The 15,756-nt window shown below is 52.5% G+C and overlaps 1 protein-coding gene across 2 annotated transcripts in view; it reads right to left on the bottom strand.

Annotated features, from left to right (window-relative positions):
- NRXN2 (neurexin 2) overlaps nucleotides 1-15,756 on the bottom strand; it is a 121,353-nt gene that overhangs the window by 71,519 nt on the left and 34,078 nt on the right. Inside the window, exon 6 of one of the 2 annotated variants that reach the window (XM_006901479.1) lies at nucleotides 6,263-6,307. The exons of the other annotated variant lie outside the window; for it this stretch is intronic. Within the exon in view, the coding sequence (XP_006901541.1) occupies nucleotides 6,263-6,307 (45 nt within the window). The remainder of the gene's footprint in view (nucleotides 1-6,262; nucleotides 6,308-15,756) is intronic. 2 annotated transcript variants of the gene reach the window in all.

Raw genomic sequence — 15,756 nt, 5'->3', positions numbered from 1 at the left:
CTATTTCTTCTTCCCTCCACCCCACCCCGAAGCTGGGTGTTGGAAATCTGGGTAGAAAAGGGGAGGGTTTGAGTATTAGTCACAAAAACATGCAAACGAGATTAGACTGGGCAGGGAGGGGCTGGAGGGAGGAATTAAGGAGGTCAGGATAAGGGGACAAGGAGAAGACAGGGGGTGACAGGGTGGAGGAGACCCCCTGATGCTGATTGGAGGGGCTGTAACCCTAGTTATTCCTTGATCCTGTGTCTTCTAGCCCCGTCCTTACAGTCTGCTCCCAGAGGGTAGACACTGGTCTCCTGGTCCTGGAACCCCACTAATCCCAGCACAGCCAGGGGACACGACACAGTTCATGGTCATTAGAGGCTACTCTGGGGCCCTCCCTGCGAGTCTCTTGAGTCTTGGGGTCAACAGCCCCCAACCCCCAGAAGGGTTCTGTTCTCTGCCTCTGTCTATATTGGGGGGAGGGTGGAGAATTGGGTGAGGCTCCCCCTAGTTTCAAAGCTCCCAGAAACTGTCCTTTGCATCAGGTAATCTCAGCTGGGTCCTCTCATCCTGGCTCTCTTTGTCCCTCCCCACATGGCCAGGACCCCTCTTTGTCCTCTCAGAATCAGGAAAGACCTGACTTGGGGTAGGAGCCCATCAATCCCCCTCCAGACCAGGTGCAAATCCCACCTTGGTCCCAACAGTTTTTACAAGAGACTCCTCCATGGCGCCCCCTGCTGGAGAAGGGCGGTCCTGCCTGAATGACCCTCTTACCTGTCCCCCCAATTCACAAGCATGTTTTAGAGAGAGCCCTGGTCCAGGGGGTGTGAGGAAAGGGGTAGCAGGAGGTGGGGTACCGTGAGGAGGTGCGTGAAGGAAGGGAAGTCAGACTCGGGGTGTGGGGGAGTAGTGGGACAGGGTGGGTACTGAGTGGAGGGAAGCCGGGGTCCAGGGAGGAAAGGTCTCTGGGGGAGGCAAGGAGGGAGATGACTCGGATTAGTAGAACCCGACTGTTCCCCCAGACAACTCAGAGTCCAGACACAAAAATGGCAGGTTCGTTAGTAAAAGCAGGAAACAGGGGACCCAGTCCCCCGTCCCCCTCCACCCGGGGGGGTTCGTGATGCCCCTGCCCCCCAACCCCCCCGCGCAGCTTCTGGAAAGGGTGGGGCCGGCGGGGGAGCAGGAAGGGAGGGGGCCATGCGACACGGAGCAGCCGCACAGCTGGGACGCATGCGGGTTAGAGGAGCAGGGTGGGGGGCCAGGCTCAGCAGGGGCTCAGAAGAGGGAGCAGCCACGGAGAGGGGCATGCGGGGCAGGGGTGCCGGGGAGGAGCAGAGATGGAGGCCTGGGGCCGGAGGGAGGAGCTTCCTTCCAAAGAGGAGGAGAGAGGAGCACCCACACGACAGGGAGTCTCTGGGCTTGAAACAGGAGCGTGAGACTCTGAGCTCTGACCCCACGCTCACGCCCAGCAGCCACGCCACAGGCTCACCTGCACGCACACGTCATACTCACGTGCTGCCACACCCCCGGGCCCACGTGCACTGGACTCCCTCATTCCCAACCAGCATCCCCTCAGTTATCAGACCTCAGTTATCAGGCCAGGACCGAGACACTGCTCTGCACCCCGCCCTCGAGCCCTGCACGGACTGGTGAGCTCTTGGGGTGCTGTGTGTCCCCAAAGGGATGGACACCAAACTACAGGCCCGGAGTCATGTCCCGCCCCAGAGCCCACCACCTGCAGGCCCTCCCTGCAGGTGCCTTGCTCCTGCTTAACTCTTCAGCAGTGAAGCCAAATCCTGACCACATATCTGCCCACGGGGGTACCCCACACCCCAGTGTCCAGGGAAAGAGCTGAGGCCGAGGGGAGGTGCCCATCTGAAAGTCCCAGAGGCTTCCTCGGGCCCTGCTGTGCTCACTGGGTCACTGACCTCTGGAGAGAACATGACTGGGGACAGATGTGTTTACCTTGTGACAAGCTAGAGGGGCTCAGGGATGCATGAAGTCCTAAACATTGACTGCAAATGGCATCAGTGGGCACTTCTTCCCCATGACAGGCCCTGCTGTCATCAATAGGGAGAGCTCCTGGTATACCTTAGGACTGGGGTGGGGAGCGTCGTACAGAGAAAGGGGAGGCAAGGGTCTCCATGGCTGAGCACTGCCTGCAGGCCCGCTACGGGTTTATTTTAGCTCTCTGTTTAGAGATGGGGATAAATCGAACAAAAAAAGTTGGAACAACACATTAGAAGATGAATTTACATGTGTTACAGCCCTACAGGTGGGTCTTGAGATCTGGGCTTGATAGAGTTTGACACTAGAGGAAGGAGATTTGATAAGAGTTTGAGACTAGAGGAAGGAGTCCTGGTGGTACAGAGGTTAATGCACGCAGCTGCTCACTCAAAGGTCAGCAGTTCAAACCCACCAGAGGGAGAAAGATGTGGCAGTCTTCATGCGTCAAGTCCACAGCCACAGAAACCCTTTGGGGCAGTTCTCCCCTCCCCAACAGGGTTGCTGGGTATAAGAATTGGCTCAGTGACAGTGGGTTTAGTGTGGGGATCATAAGGGAAAGGTCAGGTTAAAGGTCAGGTACCCTGGGCTCCTCATTAAATAAACTATAGCATTTTCCAGAACACTCTCAGCTTTCCTCTCTCTCAAAGAGCTTTAACCACTGCTGTCAATTCCACTAGTTGAAGACTTACCAAGAGGACCAACTGAGTTAACCACGTGAAAGCCTCAAATTCTGCCCTGACGCAGGGGTCTTGGGCAAGCTACTTTCTGGAGGCCTCAGTTTCCTCACCTTTTGCTGGGAATAATCGCTGTCTGCTGCCTGTCAGTCAGGTGTTCCAGATTTAAAAATACTGGATTTATGAGAGCTGATTGAAAAAGCTAAAGAACCCATGTACAAGAACCTATTGTACCAGAAACTATTGCTATTTTCACAAGAAAACACCTACCAACGTAATCACATCTAACCCAGACCTTGCAGCTCACAGCCTTTGTCCATCTGTTTTCACCCCCAGCTCAAGCATAAATGGCCGGCGAGCTGGAAAAAGAGTCGGTGTGAGGGGTTTACCCTCTACCTCAGGGGCCCCAGGAGGATCCAGCTCATGATGCCTGTCCACTGGGGTTCAGAGTCTGGATATTTTTATGAGATTGTCTCACCTCTCCCTCGTGTAACAGCTGATGGATTTGAACCACCAACCTTTTGGTGAGCAGTCCAGTACACAACCGACTACACAGCCAGAGCTCCTCCCTAAGCAATTCAGTAAAACAGAATCTCCAGCTACATAAAATGTGTGTGAGGCGTGAACTCCTTCTCTCCTGGGGCTCTATTCTCTGATCCACTCTCAGTCTCAGAGAGCTGAGCTCTAGAACCAGGACCGTGTTCATGAGGACACGTGGACCACCGAGGGACAATCCATCTCACCACGAGCTGGAGAGTGTGGCCTTGGGAGACTTCAGTCTTCTCTGGCACTCTCCCCATCAGGGCCCAAACCAAACAGGTTTGCATCACCAAACTCAAACGCAGTCTTCTTCCTACGATCCCTCCTCTCGGGCCAATCCCTGCAGCACTGTAGTTTTAAGCAGCTATTTCAGGACGGCTTCCTAAGAAGTGGGTGTAAGGGGACCTCTTTGGGGCCGGAAAAGCCGCATTCTCTAGGGTTTGCCATGAGAAGGGAGTCATGGTTTTAAAAACATTCCTGGGCTGCAAACGCTGAGACAACCAGCATGTTAATACCTAATAGAAGTGTGATCCCTGCTTGCAGGGGACAAATGCTTTTACTTCCATTACCACTTGATCTTCACACTCGTCCCATAAAATAAGCAGATAGATGATTAGCCCATTTGACAGATGAGAAAATAAAGCCTTGGCAGCTCAGCCCACCAGTCATTAGCTGAAACAGGACAAGAGAGAAGGTCTGGGGCACCCTAGTTCTAGGGCCACGTGGTGGCAGTGCTTGGTGCACACCACGAGAGTTTATCCTGCTGCTCTGTCCCCAGTGTCACAGACTGCTTGCTGTCCAGTGGCGCTCAAAAGAAAGGTCTGATGTCTGGCCCTTGACACGTCCTCAGTGGCCTGCCTTGGCCACAGCAGGTCGGCTAAAGCCTGGAAGCAGCTGCTGGAAGAACAGAAGCTGTGAGGGGTGATGCTGGGACCACCACACAGCTCATGTGAGCACCACCAGGGATGAGGACGGCCAGTGGGTCTGGGACTGGCAACAGTGGCAATGGCTTTGGCCATGGACTCAAGGGTAGACTGAGGAGACGGCTCCCCGTGGATCACAGTGGCCGCAGGGCAACATGGACCTAACAAAGCTTCAGGAAAAGCTAGATATGACCTCAAGTGGAGTCTTCTGAAACTGGGGCAGCCCCCAGACCAGGAGCCCCATCTTCCATGCTTCCCTCCTCGCCTGTGAGCAGCCTGCCAAGGCCGACTTGGAGGCGGGGAGACCAGCCAGCCACCAGGGCCGCCCCAGCCCTGCTGGAGCAGACACAGCCATCTGCAGGGTCCCCAGCCGGGTGCTCAATCGCTCTGTATTATTAATAGGCGATGACTAACCCGCGGCTGCTGCAGAGCCAGGGCTGAGGGAATCCCAGGGGACACACGGGCCTGCAGCACCCTCCCGGCTGCACACTCCTCCCTGGCCCCATCCTGGGCCCTCAGACCACAGGGCCATCCCTCAGCTCCCTGCTAACCCCCAAAATGAAAGGGCCAGCCACAAGGTTCTCCTCTGTCCCCAACTCCCACTTCCTATCCCTCACCCTTTACCAGAGTCCCTAGGCCTCAGAGTGACCCCTAGCCTCTCCCCTGGCCTCCCTGCTCACCAGAGCCCCCAGACCTCAGGGCTAGGCACCAGCTTCTCCTTGGTCTCCAACCCCCACTCCTCATCCCTTACCAGAGCCCCTAGGCCTCAGAGTCACCCCCAGCCTCTCCCCTGGTACCCTGCTCACCAGAGCCTCCAGACCTCAGGGCCAGCCACCAGCTCCTCCCATCTGCTCACCAGACTCCTTGGGGGAGGGGGACCCCAGACCACAGCCACCTCCAGGCAGAGTGCTCACTGGGCCCCAGACCCACACAGGCACACACTCCCCCGTCCACACCCATGTTTACACACGTAGAGTCGCCAGCAGAATCTCACAAACACGAGGCACAGTTTCCCACTAACACCCCCTAAATGTCACACCAACATTTACACACAGTCGCACCCACACACCGACGCACACCAGCTGCACCGACATGCACACCCACGCCTGCGCTCACGGCCCAAGCAAACAGAGGCGCTGACGACAAGGCTTCCCCAACGCCCCCACCCAGGCCTCGTCCTCTCATGCCCTCCCAGGAAGGAGGTGGACCCCTCCTCAAGGTCCATGCGACGGGGGGGGGGGGGGGCACAAGGCGGGGGTTGGGAAGGGGGGAGACACGTGAGACACAGTGTTAGTCAGAGCAGCAGAGAGGCGGGGACTGGACGCTATCCCTGGTGGGGAGACCATTCATGCCATGCAAAATGGGGGGGCAGAACCAGGAGGCCTCAGGATGAGGAGAGAGGGAGGGGGTGTCCCTGGTGCCCTGGCAGCCAGCATGGGGAAGCCCCCAGACTGATGTCAACTTGGGATCTGAATGAGAAAGGATCTGTACGGACCAGAGGCAGGCAGAACCCTGTTCTCAGGTGTCTCCTCCCTGAAGGACCCTACTCAGCTGGCTGCCTCTGGAGGTCTCACCCCCAGCCCCCTCTCCCAACCTGAGGGGCCCATCCGGGGAGCTGACAGTGAGCAGAGCGTAGCATGTCATGGGATGGTGTTTTCCATGGATTTTCAGGAGACCAAGAAAGAAACTGAACCAAAGAGAGAAAGAAAAAAAAAAACAAAAGCCAAAGAGCGTGGGAGGGAAAGAACCAAAAAAAAGCAAGAGAACCACGCAGCCAGCTGGGCCGAGCGGAGCGAGAGCCGCCTGCCCGGGTCTCTGGCGGGAATCGAACTCAGGAGTCAGGGAGGAGGCAGGACAGGCCAAATTCCATGATTATCGTTTGTCTTTTGGATTTGAGTTGGGACCAAAAAAAAAAAAAAAGAAGAAGAAGAAGAAAGAAAGAAAAAGAAAAAGTGGGGTGGGAAGAGTTGGGAAAAAAACTAAAAGGGAAGCAAAATCTAAAGATTGTCCAGGACGCAAAAACAAGGGGGGAGAATTGGAAGAGCAAAACAATCAAAAAACCAAAAAGTGGGAGAATCGAACAGTTAAAAAAACCCACGGCAAACCAAACGGTAAGACAATTAGAGTGATATCTACCAGATAATGCAGTTTGTTTACCATAGCGTGTCCAATCCCTGCGTGCTTCAGCGGAGATATGGGGAGGGGACGGGTCAAAACAAAACCGAACAAACAGAGGAGAAGGAAAGAAAAAAAAAGACAACAGAACGAAAAGAAAAGAAAAAGAAAATGACCAACTGTGAAGCTCAAGGAAGGAGAACTATATCCACAGAGGTCGCTGGTTCAGAGCCCTCCCACCTCCGGTGCCGCACGAGTCTTTCATTTAAAAACAAAAAGAAATCAATTCTCACGGGAAGGGAAAGTAAAAACAAACACACACACATACACACAAATTCAAACCCTTCTTCTCCAGTCCCTCCACCCACCAGGATTCCTCTCCCCCAGCCCCTCCCCAAGGAGGAGGCGTCTGCAGAGAAGGGGAAGAGTTAGAGGCCTTGGTTAGTAAAGAAGAAACAAAAAAAAGAACCGACCCGAGAAAGCAAGGACTCAAAGATGACCGACATTCCGCGGATGGCACAGAGAGGTTAGTTCAGGTCGTCACTCATACCTCGTCCCACCTGTCCCTGCCCTGGCCCTTGGGCCCCCCGGGTTATAAGCGTGTTAGTAACACACACAGAGTTGGCAAAGGGGTTTTCCAACAGAGGGGAGGGGGAGGGAAGGCAAGGGGGTTAAGAAGCAGACCCAATTATGCAGTATTAGTAAGTCCTATCGGCTGAAATGTTAGGGGGTCTGGGGACAAGGAAAGGAGGGGGTCAAGGAGTGAGAGAAGGCGATGGGCTGTTGGCTCAGGGAATGGGCCAATGGGTTGGCTTGGCTAACTGGTCAACCAGCTGACTTTTCTGGAGACCTGGCTGCAGAGCGAGCCGGTGCTGGCCAACTGGCTGACCAGTGGCCATGTTGGGTTAATGAGTTAACTGGTTGGTGATGGGCCAGTTGGCTCTCGAGGTGGGAGAGAGTGAGTGGCCAAGACGCCTAGTGAATCAAGGATGAGAGGCATTTTCCTTTGGAAGCAGAGGGAAAGCATTCCCAAAGAGCAACGCTGGGGAATGGATGTCTGCTGTTCCTGGGGAGGGGGAGAGGCAAACAGATCCGGGGAGTGCATGGGGAGTGGGGAGCAGTTCTCTGGTTTTAAGTCTTCTTCTCTTCCTTCAGAAAGGAAGAGTGTGAGGCGTCACCAGAGCAGAGCAGAGAAAGCCTTGCCCTCTGCGAACCAGCAGAGAGAAAGGTCACCCTCACGGGTCAGCCACTCGCCCCATACCTCCTCTCGCTGTCCCCCGAGAGCTGACCCGGCCAATGTGACTTTTCCTGAGCCCACATTTTCCCAGAACTTTTGGTTCTTCGGTTCCTTTATTGGGGACTGCTGTTCCTTCCATAATTACTTGCCCACCACCAGCTGTCTTGCAACCATTGGCAAGGCTATGCCAGAACCCCAGCCTCATGCACACCCAAAGACCACCTCACCCCAAGTCTGCACCTCACAAGCCAGCCCCAGATATTCACCCCACATGCACCACCAAAAGGAATACCGAGGCCCCCCCACCTCTAAAATCTCTTATTCCTCATAAATTCTAACCCAGCTGCTCCCCCCACACACACACCCATCCTTAAATTCCCCAGTTCCATGTGGTTCTAAGTTCCTTTTCTCTTCTCCTGGTTAGAGTGTGCAGTAACCACCTTTGAAAGTGGCCCTGCTCTTCAGAGAGGACATGGCCTGGGGACAAGGGCAGCTTCACTTGGAGAATCAGAGATGGAAGGGTGCAACCGATGCCCACTTCATTTTGATGCCATCAAAATGCACACCCAAGAATATGCTTGGGATGATGAGAGGGACGCTAGCGACAGATGCATTCATCAGAAGCTATTATAACCAGTGGGCACTGGACTAATTCAATAAGACAATTAATAAGGCCCTTGTATAATTAAAAATAACAGAATTCAATATTTAGAAGCTAGGAGAAGTGCTGAACAACCAATATTAATTATTAGTGATGCAGACACCATTTTCACAGCAGGAAGAACAGTGTCTTGCTGCAGGTGCAGCGACTGGGGCAAGAGGGTGACAGGTGGCAAGAGGATTTGTTTGTTTCCCTAATAGGACTGTCCTGAAATGAAGAGGCAGCTAGTCAGGACAAGGCACAGTTAGCTCAGGGGCAGCTGAACACCCGAGAAGGGAAGAGTTGTCTGATATCATTATGCGAGTTGAACAAGAAAGGAAAAAAAAAAGGCACTGGAAGTTTACTGCCTTGGAAGAGATCGGAGTTCAAAGCCCGGGCCTTCCCCTAATTTGCCAAATGATCCAGGCTTCCTCTGCAAATGGCATTGGATTGGATGAGACAGGGTCCCCCCAGGCCCAGGGATTGGTGATTCAGAGTCCGGTCCCTGTGACCAGCCCTCAGGGGCCTGACTGTCCCACATGTCAGAGTGGGACTTCAGCTGTAACTCATACCTCGTGGCACCCGGGGCCTCCCCCAGTGTCAGGCTCTGGTGAGCCGTGGCTTCAGGCTGGGCAAATGAGCAATGATGGATCTTCCTGTCTCAGAGAAATGGCCAGAGAGCTCGGGGAGCCCAAGAACATGAGCATGAGAGGAAGGAGAGCGGGAAGAATCAAAGCCATACAGCGAAGAAGTCAGACCTTCGAGCGAGTGGTAACTTTCTGCGGCCCAGGGCTTTGGCCAAAACTACATCCCTTCTCCACCTTAAACTCTGAGTGAGTGTAGCTCCAGCCTCTCAAGAAACTCAAGCAGGAGGATTATACAACAGAGAAGAAAGGCCAGTGCTGTGGAACATGGGAGAGAAAGTTCAAGGCAATGCAAAGAGGGGCCAGTCTACGCCGAGATACAAGCAGAAGACTGCAATGGATTCAAGACAGGCATCCTGTAAGAGTGACAGAAACACAGGGCAAACTACAGCTCTTGCTTTGCACTTTATAGTCATGACATTAAGCAAACCCTCCTGGGGAGGCAGAGAGATGGAGTAACTTTGAAGTTAGACAGGCTTCCAATTCTACCACTTCCCTACAGGTAGCTGGTCAACCAGATGACATTCTGCAGTGCTGCGAAGTTTTCTTACTCCACTCCAAGCTATAAACCACCTTTTCCAGCCCCTGTCTCTTGAATCTCCACTGATTAACCTTAACTGGTTCACCTTCTTGAACCAGTGAATCTGTAAATTTTTTGTTTTTTAAAAACCGGATTGTCTATTAGTCCCAGCAGGCATGGCCTGCATGGGGTGGCAGGTGGGCGAGACCAGGGTGTGTGTGGGCTGTGAGGGGCGTATAGTGACGGGAGATTTGGAAGGAAGGGGTTGAGCTAGTTGGCCAAGTTCAATGGTGCTTCAGGTTTGTTAGTGAACATGTTTGATGAAAGGGTTGTGGCAGGCCAGAGCAAGACCACCAAGAAGATGAAGAAATTCTTGGAAATCGGCGAGCTCTGGTGGCCTAGTGGCAAGAGGCTGCACTGCAATCTCAGGGGTGCACAGTTCAAATTCACCAGATGCTGTGCTGGAGAAGGAGGGACAATCTCCTCCTGTACCAATCAGATCTGATTTGATGGTGCATGCACAAAAAAAAAATCATAAAATTTTTTTAAAATAAAGAAATTCTTGGAAATCTAGCTGTCCATCGGAGTTGAGGTCCAGTTTCTTCATCAAGTAGTCAAGGACACAGGAGTCCTTCTGTGAAGGACTTCATTGTGAAGGCAGCCAGTTCTGCATGCATGAAGCTCAGGAACTCCCTTCCGGAGAGGGTAAGGTCGTGACTACCCTGTCCGGCATACATCTGGAACACAGCAAGCAGGGACTCACTGCACCTCTCGGTCTCCGTGGGACTAGTGACTTTTGCCATGTCACAGTGGACCAGAGCACAGTGGCTGTGGCTTGGAGCTGAGGAGGGTGTGTGTCAAATCTGCAAGTTGTTGTTGTTGTTGTTGTTGTACCATCGATTCAGAGCTGATCCTCCTCAGGTTTTCAGAAGCAGTAAATCACACGAGAAGAGACTGCCCACCCATCTCCTATGGGGTAGCTGGCAGGTTCGAATCCTGTGCCTCCGGGACGGTAGCATAGCTCCTCACCACGGGGCCGCCACAGCACCCTTCTTCACTGGGTCCTGCATTGCCTCACAGAACTGTGAAACGCAAAAGGAGACACGCGATCTAGTCCTTGAGCTTGAATCTGGCTGCTGGCTGAGGAGACACGTTCTGGCATAACCTGAGCAACGCTCTGAGGCCAAGGAGACAGAGGAGATTCTGGGAGTGGGGAGGAGCTCTTCTGGTCTTTGAACAGGACTCTGTCTCCAGGAGGACAAAAGGCAGTTCAATGCTTGTATGAAATGGATCTGTGAGCTCCTCAAGGGTGCTCTGATAGCCTAGTGGATAAAGGGCTGTGCTGCCAACCCAAAGGCAAGTGGTTCAAACACACCAGGTATTCCTCAGGAGAAAGATGGACCATTTCCTCCCGGACAATTTACAGCCTCTGAGAACCCGCTGGAGGGTCAGCTCTGAGTTAGTTCCAACTCCATGGCACATAACAATAACATGTTCATGAATTTGACCGTGAATTCAACCTATCCTAGCAGCAACATCCCTTTCAAAAAAACAAAACATTAAAAAAAAAAAACCTCACCACAAAACAAAACAGAAAAGCTACTAAAAAACTAAAGACTCAATAGCTCGGGGTGTTAAGCCCTCAAGGAGCTTCCCACGTCGAATCAGAGATATGGAAGAAACACAAGGATCGGCAGGGGCAGAGCATGCTGAGGCTAAAGCTAGCCTTTCCAAGGGCTGGGAGGAGAGGAAAAAAAGAGGGGAGGCTGGCTGGAGGGATGGATCAAGGAGGGCTTCGTGAAGAAGCTGACATTTAAGCCGGGCCTGAAGGATTCAAACCCCACAACAACGCCGCTGATGATGAGAGCAGCAGCGAGCCGGCCCCCCAGGCCCGCACGACCAGCACGGCCGAGCGCATTCCAGCATCCCGGGTTAGTCATCCAAGGGCTCGATGTCAAGGGAAATAACTCACACGCAAAAGGACAAACAGTGTCTGATTGCACTTACATAAAAATCTAGGCTAGAGAAGCGTGTGGAGACCCGAGCCCATCAGTGGTCACCAAGGACGGGCAGGTGAGGGAGAGAGACTCAAGGCTGAGGGTGCCCTGAGCTTCAGTCAAGCGAGATAAGGGAACTGGGGACAAATTGAACGCGATGAAGATGAGTCAGTGTCACTGAATCGGAGATGTGAAGATTGCTGAAATGGTAAATGCTTCTCGTGTAAGCACGTAACTGTCACTGTCTGAGTTGTACTTGAGTTGAAATCAACTCATGGTGGCCACATATGTGCACATAGCATTGTTTCACAATGTTGTTGGCTTTGATATTTTCAGTTTTAAATTGGTTGCTGTTGTTATGTGCCATCGAGTCATCTGAAGCCTGCCCTGTCCTGAGCCAGTCTCACTGACTCCAATACACCTACCCCCATTGCCCCAGTCACTATGCCAATCCATCTCATCTGGGGTCTTCCTCTCCCGCTCTGTCCCTCCACCCTTCCAAGCATGATGTCCTTCTCCAAGGACTGGTCCCTCCTGGTCACATGCCCAAAGTATGTGAAATGGAGCTTCAAAATCCTAACCTCCAAGCAGAAACTTGGTTTCACTCTCTCCAAGACAGACTTATTTGTTTTCTTGGAGGGCCATGGTATGTTCAAGACTCTTCTCCAGAACCACAACTCAAAGGCATCAATTCTTTTTCTATCTTTAGTCGTTATCCAGCTTTCTGATGCATAGCAAGTAACTGTGAAGACCATGGTGGGACTGGTATTTTCCAGAATTTTCTTATCAAGGCAGGGTTGGGGGATGGGGTGGGATCCACAGTATTTTCAAAGAAGATCAACAAGCCTGTCTCCCAAGGCACCTCAGGTAGGTTTGAACCACTCATCTTTTAGTTAGGCACCATTTAAACCATTGGTGCCATCCAGGACTCCTCATATATACATGATGGGGAGGGGTGTAGGGAGCTCTGTTAAGGAGTTGCACTGCCAACGCAAAGTCACACAGTTCAAATCCACCAGCTGGTCCACAGGAAAAAAGATGGACAATCTCCTCTCATGTGATTTACAACCTCAAAAACTGCTCAAGGGTCAGCTATGAGTTGTTTTCAACTCAACAGCACATAACAACATATGTGTATGTCTGTGCACCACAATTCAAGTTCCTCAGGTTTGTTGCCATGATGCAGGTGAGAAGCTATTGCTCAGAGAGGCTGTGCAACTCTTATACACAAACCACTCCAACATCTAGGGACAGAACTGGATTTGAACCCAGCCCGACTCAATCCCCAGGTCTGGGTGGAGCCACCAGGCAGAAAGGAAGGTGAGGAGGTCTCCAGGAGACAAGTGTGACACAATGAGAGGTGTTAGAAAGTCCCCGTGGACCAGCACGGAGAGCCCCGTTATTTCTAAGGCAAGGTGGTGGGTGCATGTTAGGGAGAAGAAAAGGAAGGCAGGAGGGACCTCAAAGCCTAGGCAGGCAGCGGGGCCCCATCCTCGGTGCCAGCGAGCTCCTGGGAATGTGGGCCCTGAGGAATGGCAGCATCCAAGCTGGCAGGGCGGGCTCTAGGGAGATCCAGGCAGCCAGCTGGTTTTCCCAGTTCTGGGCTGACTGCGGAGCCCATGCCGCCTGCCTGGTGGTGGGAGGCGGCCAGGAGGCAAGTGGGCCCAGGATTAAAAATAGGTCTTGGGGAATCCTCAGAGGGAACCATTCCCGCAAAGATCCCTCAGGAGGCTCTGCTGGTCACAGTGGCTTCAATCAGGAGTGGAGTGGGAAGAGGGAAAAGAGACAAGGTGTCGCCTTAGCCACCTCTGGTCCCTACTGCCATGCTCCATGGTGACTCCAGAGACAGTCGCCTCGTCCAGAGAGCTGCTGCTCTTAGATGCCATCCACCCATAGCTAAGCCGAGGACAACAGAGGAAGCACTGCCCGCTGCTGCCCAGCCTCGCCGGCACTGCTGGAGCCCACCGGTGCAGCCACTGTGCCAGCCCATCTGGTTGAAGGTCTTCCTCTTCACGCCGGGAGAGGCAGGGGTCGGTGGAAGAACAAGAGAGTCACGCAGATGGGTAGACACAGTGGCTCTAACTAGAGGCTTAAGCGTACCAGAGATGACGAGGACGACACAGGACTGGACACACTGCAGGTCTACTGGCCAGAGGGTCGCTACGAGTCACAGTCAACTCGAAGTCACCAACTTTACTAAAGGTGATATTGGTCTTGGATTGAAACCTATACTCGGACCAGGAAGCAGTCATGAAAACAGAGCAAGGAAACACTGCATGGTTCAAAATCAAGAAAGGAGTGCATCAGGGATGGGTCCTGCCTCCATGCCTTTTCAATCTGATTTTGGAACAGATTATTTGAGAGGGTGGAATCTATGAAGAGGAAGGTGGCATCAGGATCGGTGGCAGACTCATCAACAACCTGCGCTATGTCGATGATACAATATTGCTCGCTGAAACTGAGACGGACCTGAAGTGTTTGCTACAGAAGGTCAAGGACTGTTGTCTTCAGTATGGGTTTGAAACTCAGTATCAAGAAAACAAAGATTCTCACCACTGGGCCAACTGGCAGCACCATGATACGTGGAGAAGTGATTGAGATTGTAAACAACTCCAGTTTACTCAGTTCCACAGTCAACATCCTTGGCACCAATAGTTGGGAAATGAAAAGATGAATTGCATTGGAAAAAAATCTGCTGTCAGGGGCCTCTCCAGAGTACTGAGAAGCAACGATGTCAGTCTGTGCCTGATCCAGGTCATGGTCTTTGTAATTACTTTGCTACGCCCTAGAGAGTTGGACAATGAATGAGGATGACAGAAGAATTGATTTCTTTGAGTTGTGGTGCTGGAGAAGAGTATTGAATATATCATGGACTGCCTAAAAAAAACAACCAAACAAACAAACAAAAAAACCCAACAAACAGGTCTGCCCTGGAGAAGGTGAAGCCACATTGTTCCTCAGAGGCAGGGATTCTGAAGTTCCAGCTCACATACTTTGGGCATGTTGCCTGGAGGGGCCAGTCCTTGGAAATGACATCATTCTTGGGAGGGTGGAAGGATGGTGCAAGAGAGGTAGACCTCTGACGAGATGGATTGATACAGTAAATGGGGTTTTGGGGGGTAGGTGTGTCGGAGACTGTGAGACCGGCTCAGGACGGGGCAGGATTCAGAGCTCTTGTTCAAAGGTTGCTATGAGTCACAGTTGACTTGACGGCACATAACAACGACAATAATGTAAGAAGTGAGGAGGACTGGTCCAGAAGAGACTGGTCCTTGGAAAAAGACTCATGCTTGGAAGAGTAGAGAATCAGCACAGAAGAGGAAGCCCCTGGATGGGGTGGATTGACACCGTGACTGTGTCCATGGGGTCAGGTGCACCATCTCTGGATGGTGAAGTTGGCTCCGGATCGGGCAAAATTCAGAGCCATTGTTCACAGGGGCGCTGTGTGTTGTAGTCAGCTTAACAGCACATAACAACAACAATGATGTCATGTGGAAGTTACAGATTATCTACCATAATCCGGTAAGCAAACAGTTGTAAAAGGATTGTTGTTGTTTGCTGTCAAGCTGAGTACAGCTCATAGCCACTCTATGAACAACAGTTCTGAGCCCTGTCCTCTCCTGGGTCGCCCTCGTCTCTGTCCTGTTAGCCCTTTGCTGCAGTCACTGCATCAATTCATCTCACTGAGGGTCTGTCTGCCTCTTTTTCGTTGACCCTCCACTGGGGTCCTACCAGCAGACTGAGCTGATGTGAGGGAATTTCCCTGGGGTGTGACCTGTAACATCTTTAATTTCACTGAAGGTAAGAGCAGAGAGGGGAAAACCGCAGCACCACCACGTGTATTCTTTAAAGGCAGGTTCCTAGAATCAGGAGAGAGAGAGAGAAGGGGAGCTGGCCTAGTGGCAAGGAGCTGCAACTACAATCCCAGAAGCGCACGGTTTGAATCCACCAGATGCTCTGCCGGGAAAGGAGGGACAGACAATCTCCTCCTGTACCAGTCAGATCTGATTTGACGGTACACTCACACACAAAATAATAAAACAGAGAGAGAGAGAGAGAGAGAGAGAGAGAGAGAGAAGAGACCAGAGTGGGAAGAGAGAGAGAAAACGAAAAACAGGGGCGGGAAGCCTTCCCCTAGAGCTGACACCTTGAATTCCCACTTCCAGCTTCCTAACTTGTAAGACGGTAAATTGCTGTTTGCTGAAGCCATGCACTGTGGTATCAGAGCAGCTCTAAGACAACGTGCTTGTCCAGGGACCTGCTTCCTGATAACTCGCCCAACGTAGGGGAGACGGAAGCTCGCCATTCTTGCTTCGAAGGAACATCCTGATTGCACTTCTTTCCAAGACAGGTTTCAGGGAGCAGGGAGAGGAGGGGAAGCTCTGTCTCCTCCAGCTTCCGGAGCTCGCCTTCCTACCGGGGTTGTGGACCCAGAGGAGGCCTGCTCACCCTGGGCAGCTCCCTGTCTTTCTAATCC

The sequence above is a fragment of the Elephantulus edwardii genome, unplaced genomic scaffold, assembly GCF_000299155.1.
Source record: "Elephantulus edwardii isolate Elephantulus edwardi_28Jun2011 unplaced genomic scaffold, EleEdw1.0 scaffold00328, whole genome shotgun sequence".
Taxonomy (NCBI): domain Eukaryota; kingdom Metazoa; phylum Chordata; class Mammalia; order Macroscelidea; family Macroscelididae; genus Elephantulus; species Elephantulus edwardii.
Note: the sequence above shows the minus strand (reverse complement) of the source record. Positions and strands in the feature narration are given on the sequence as shown.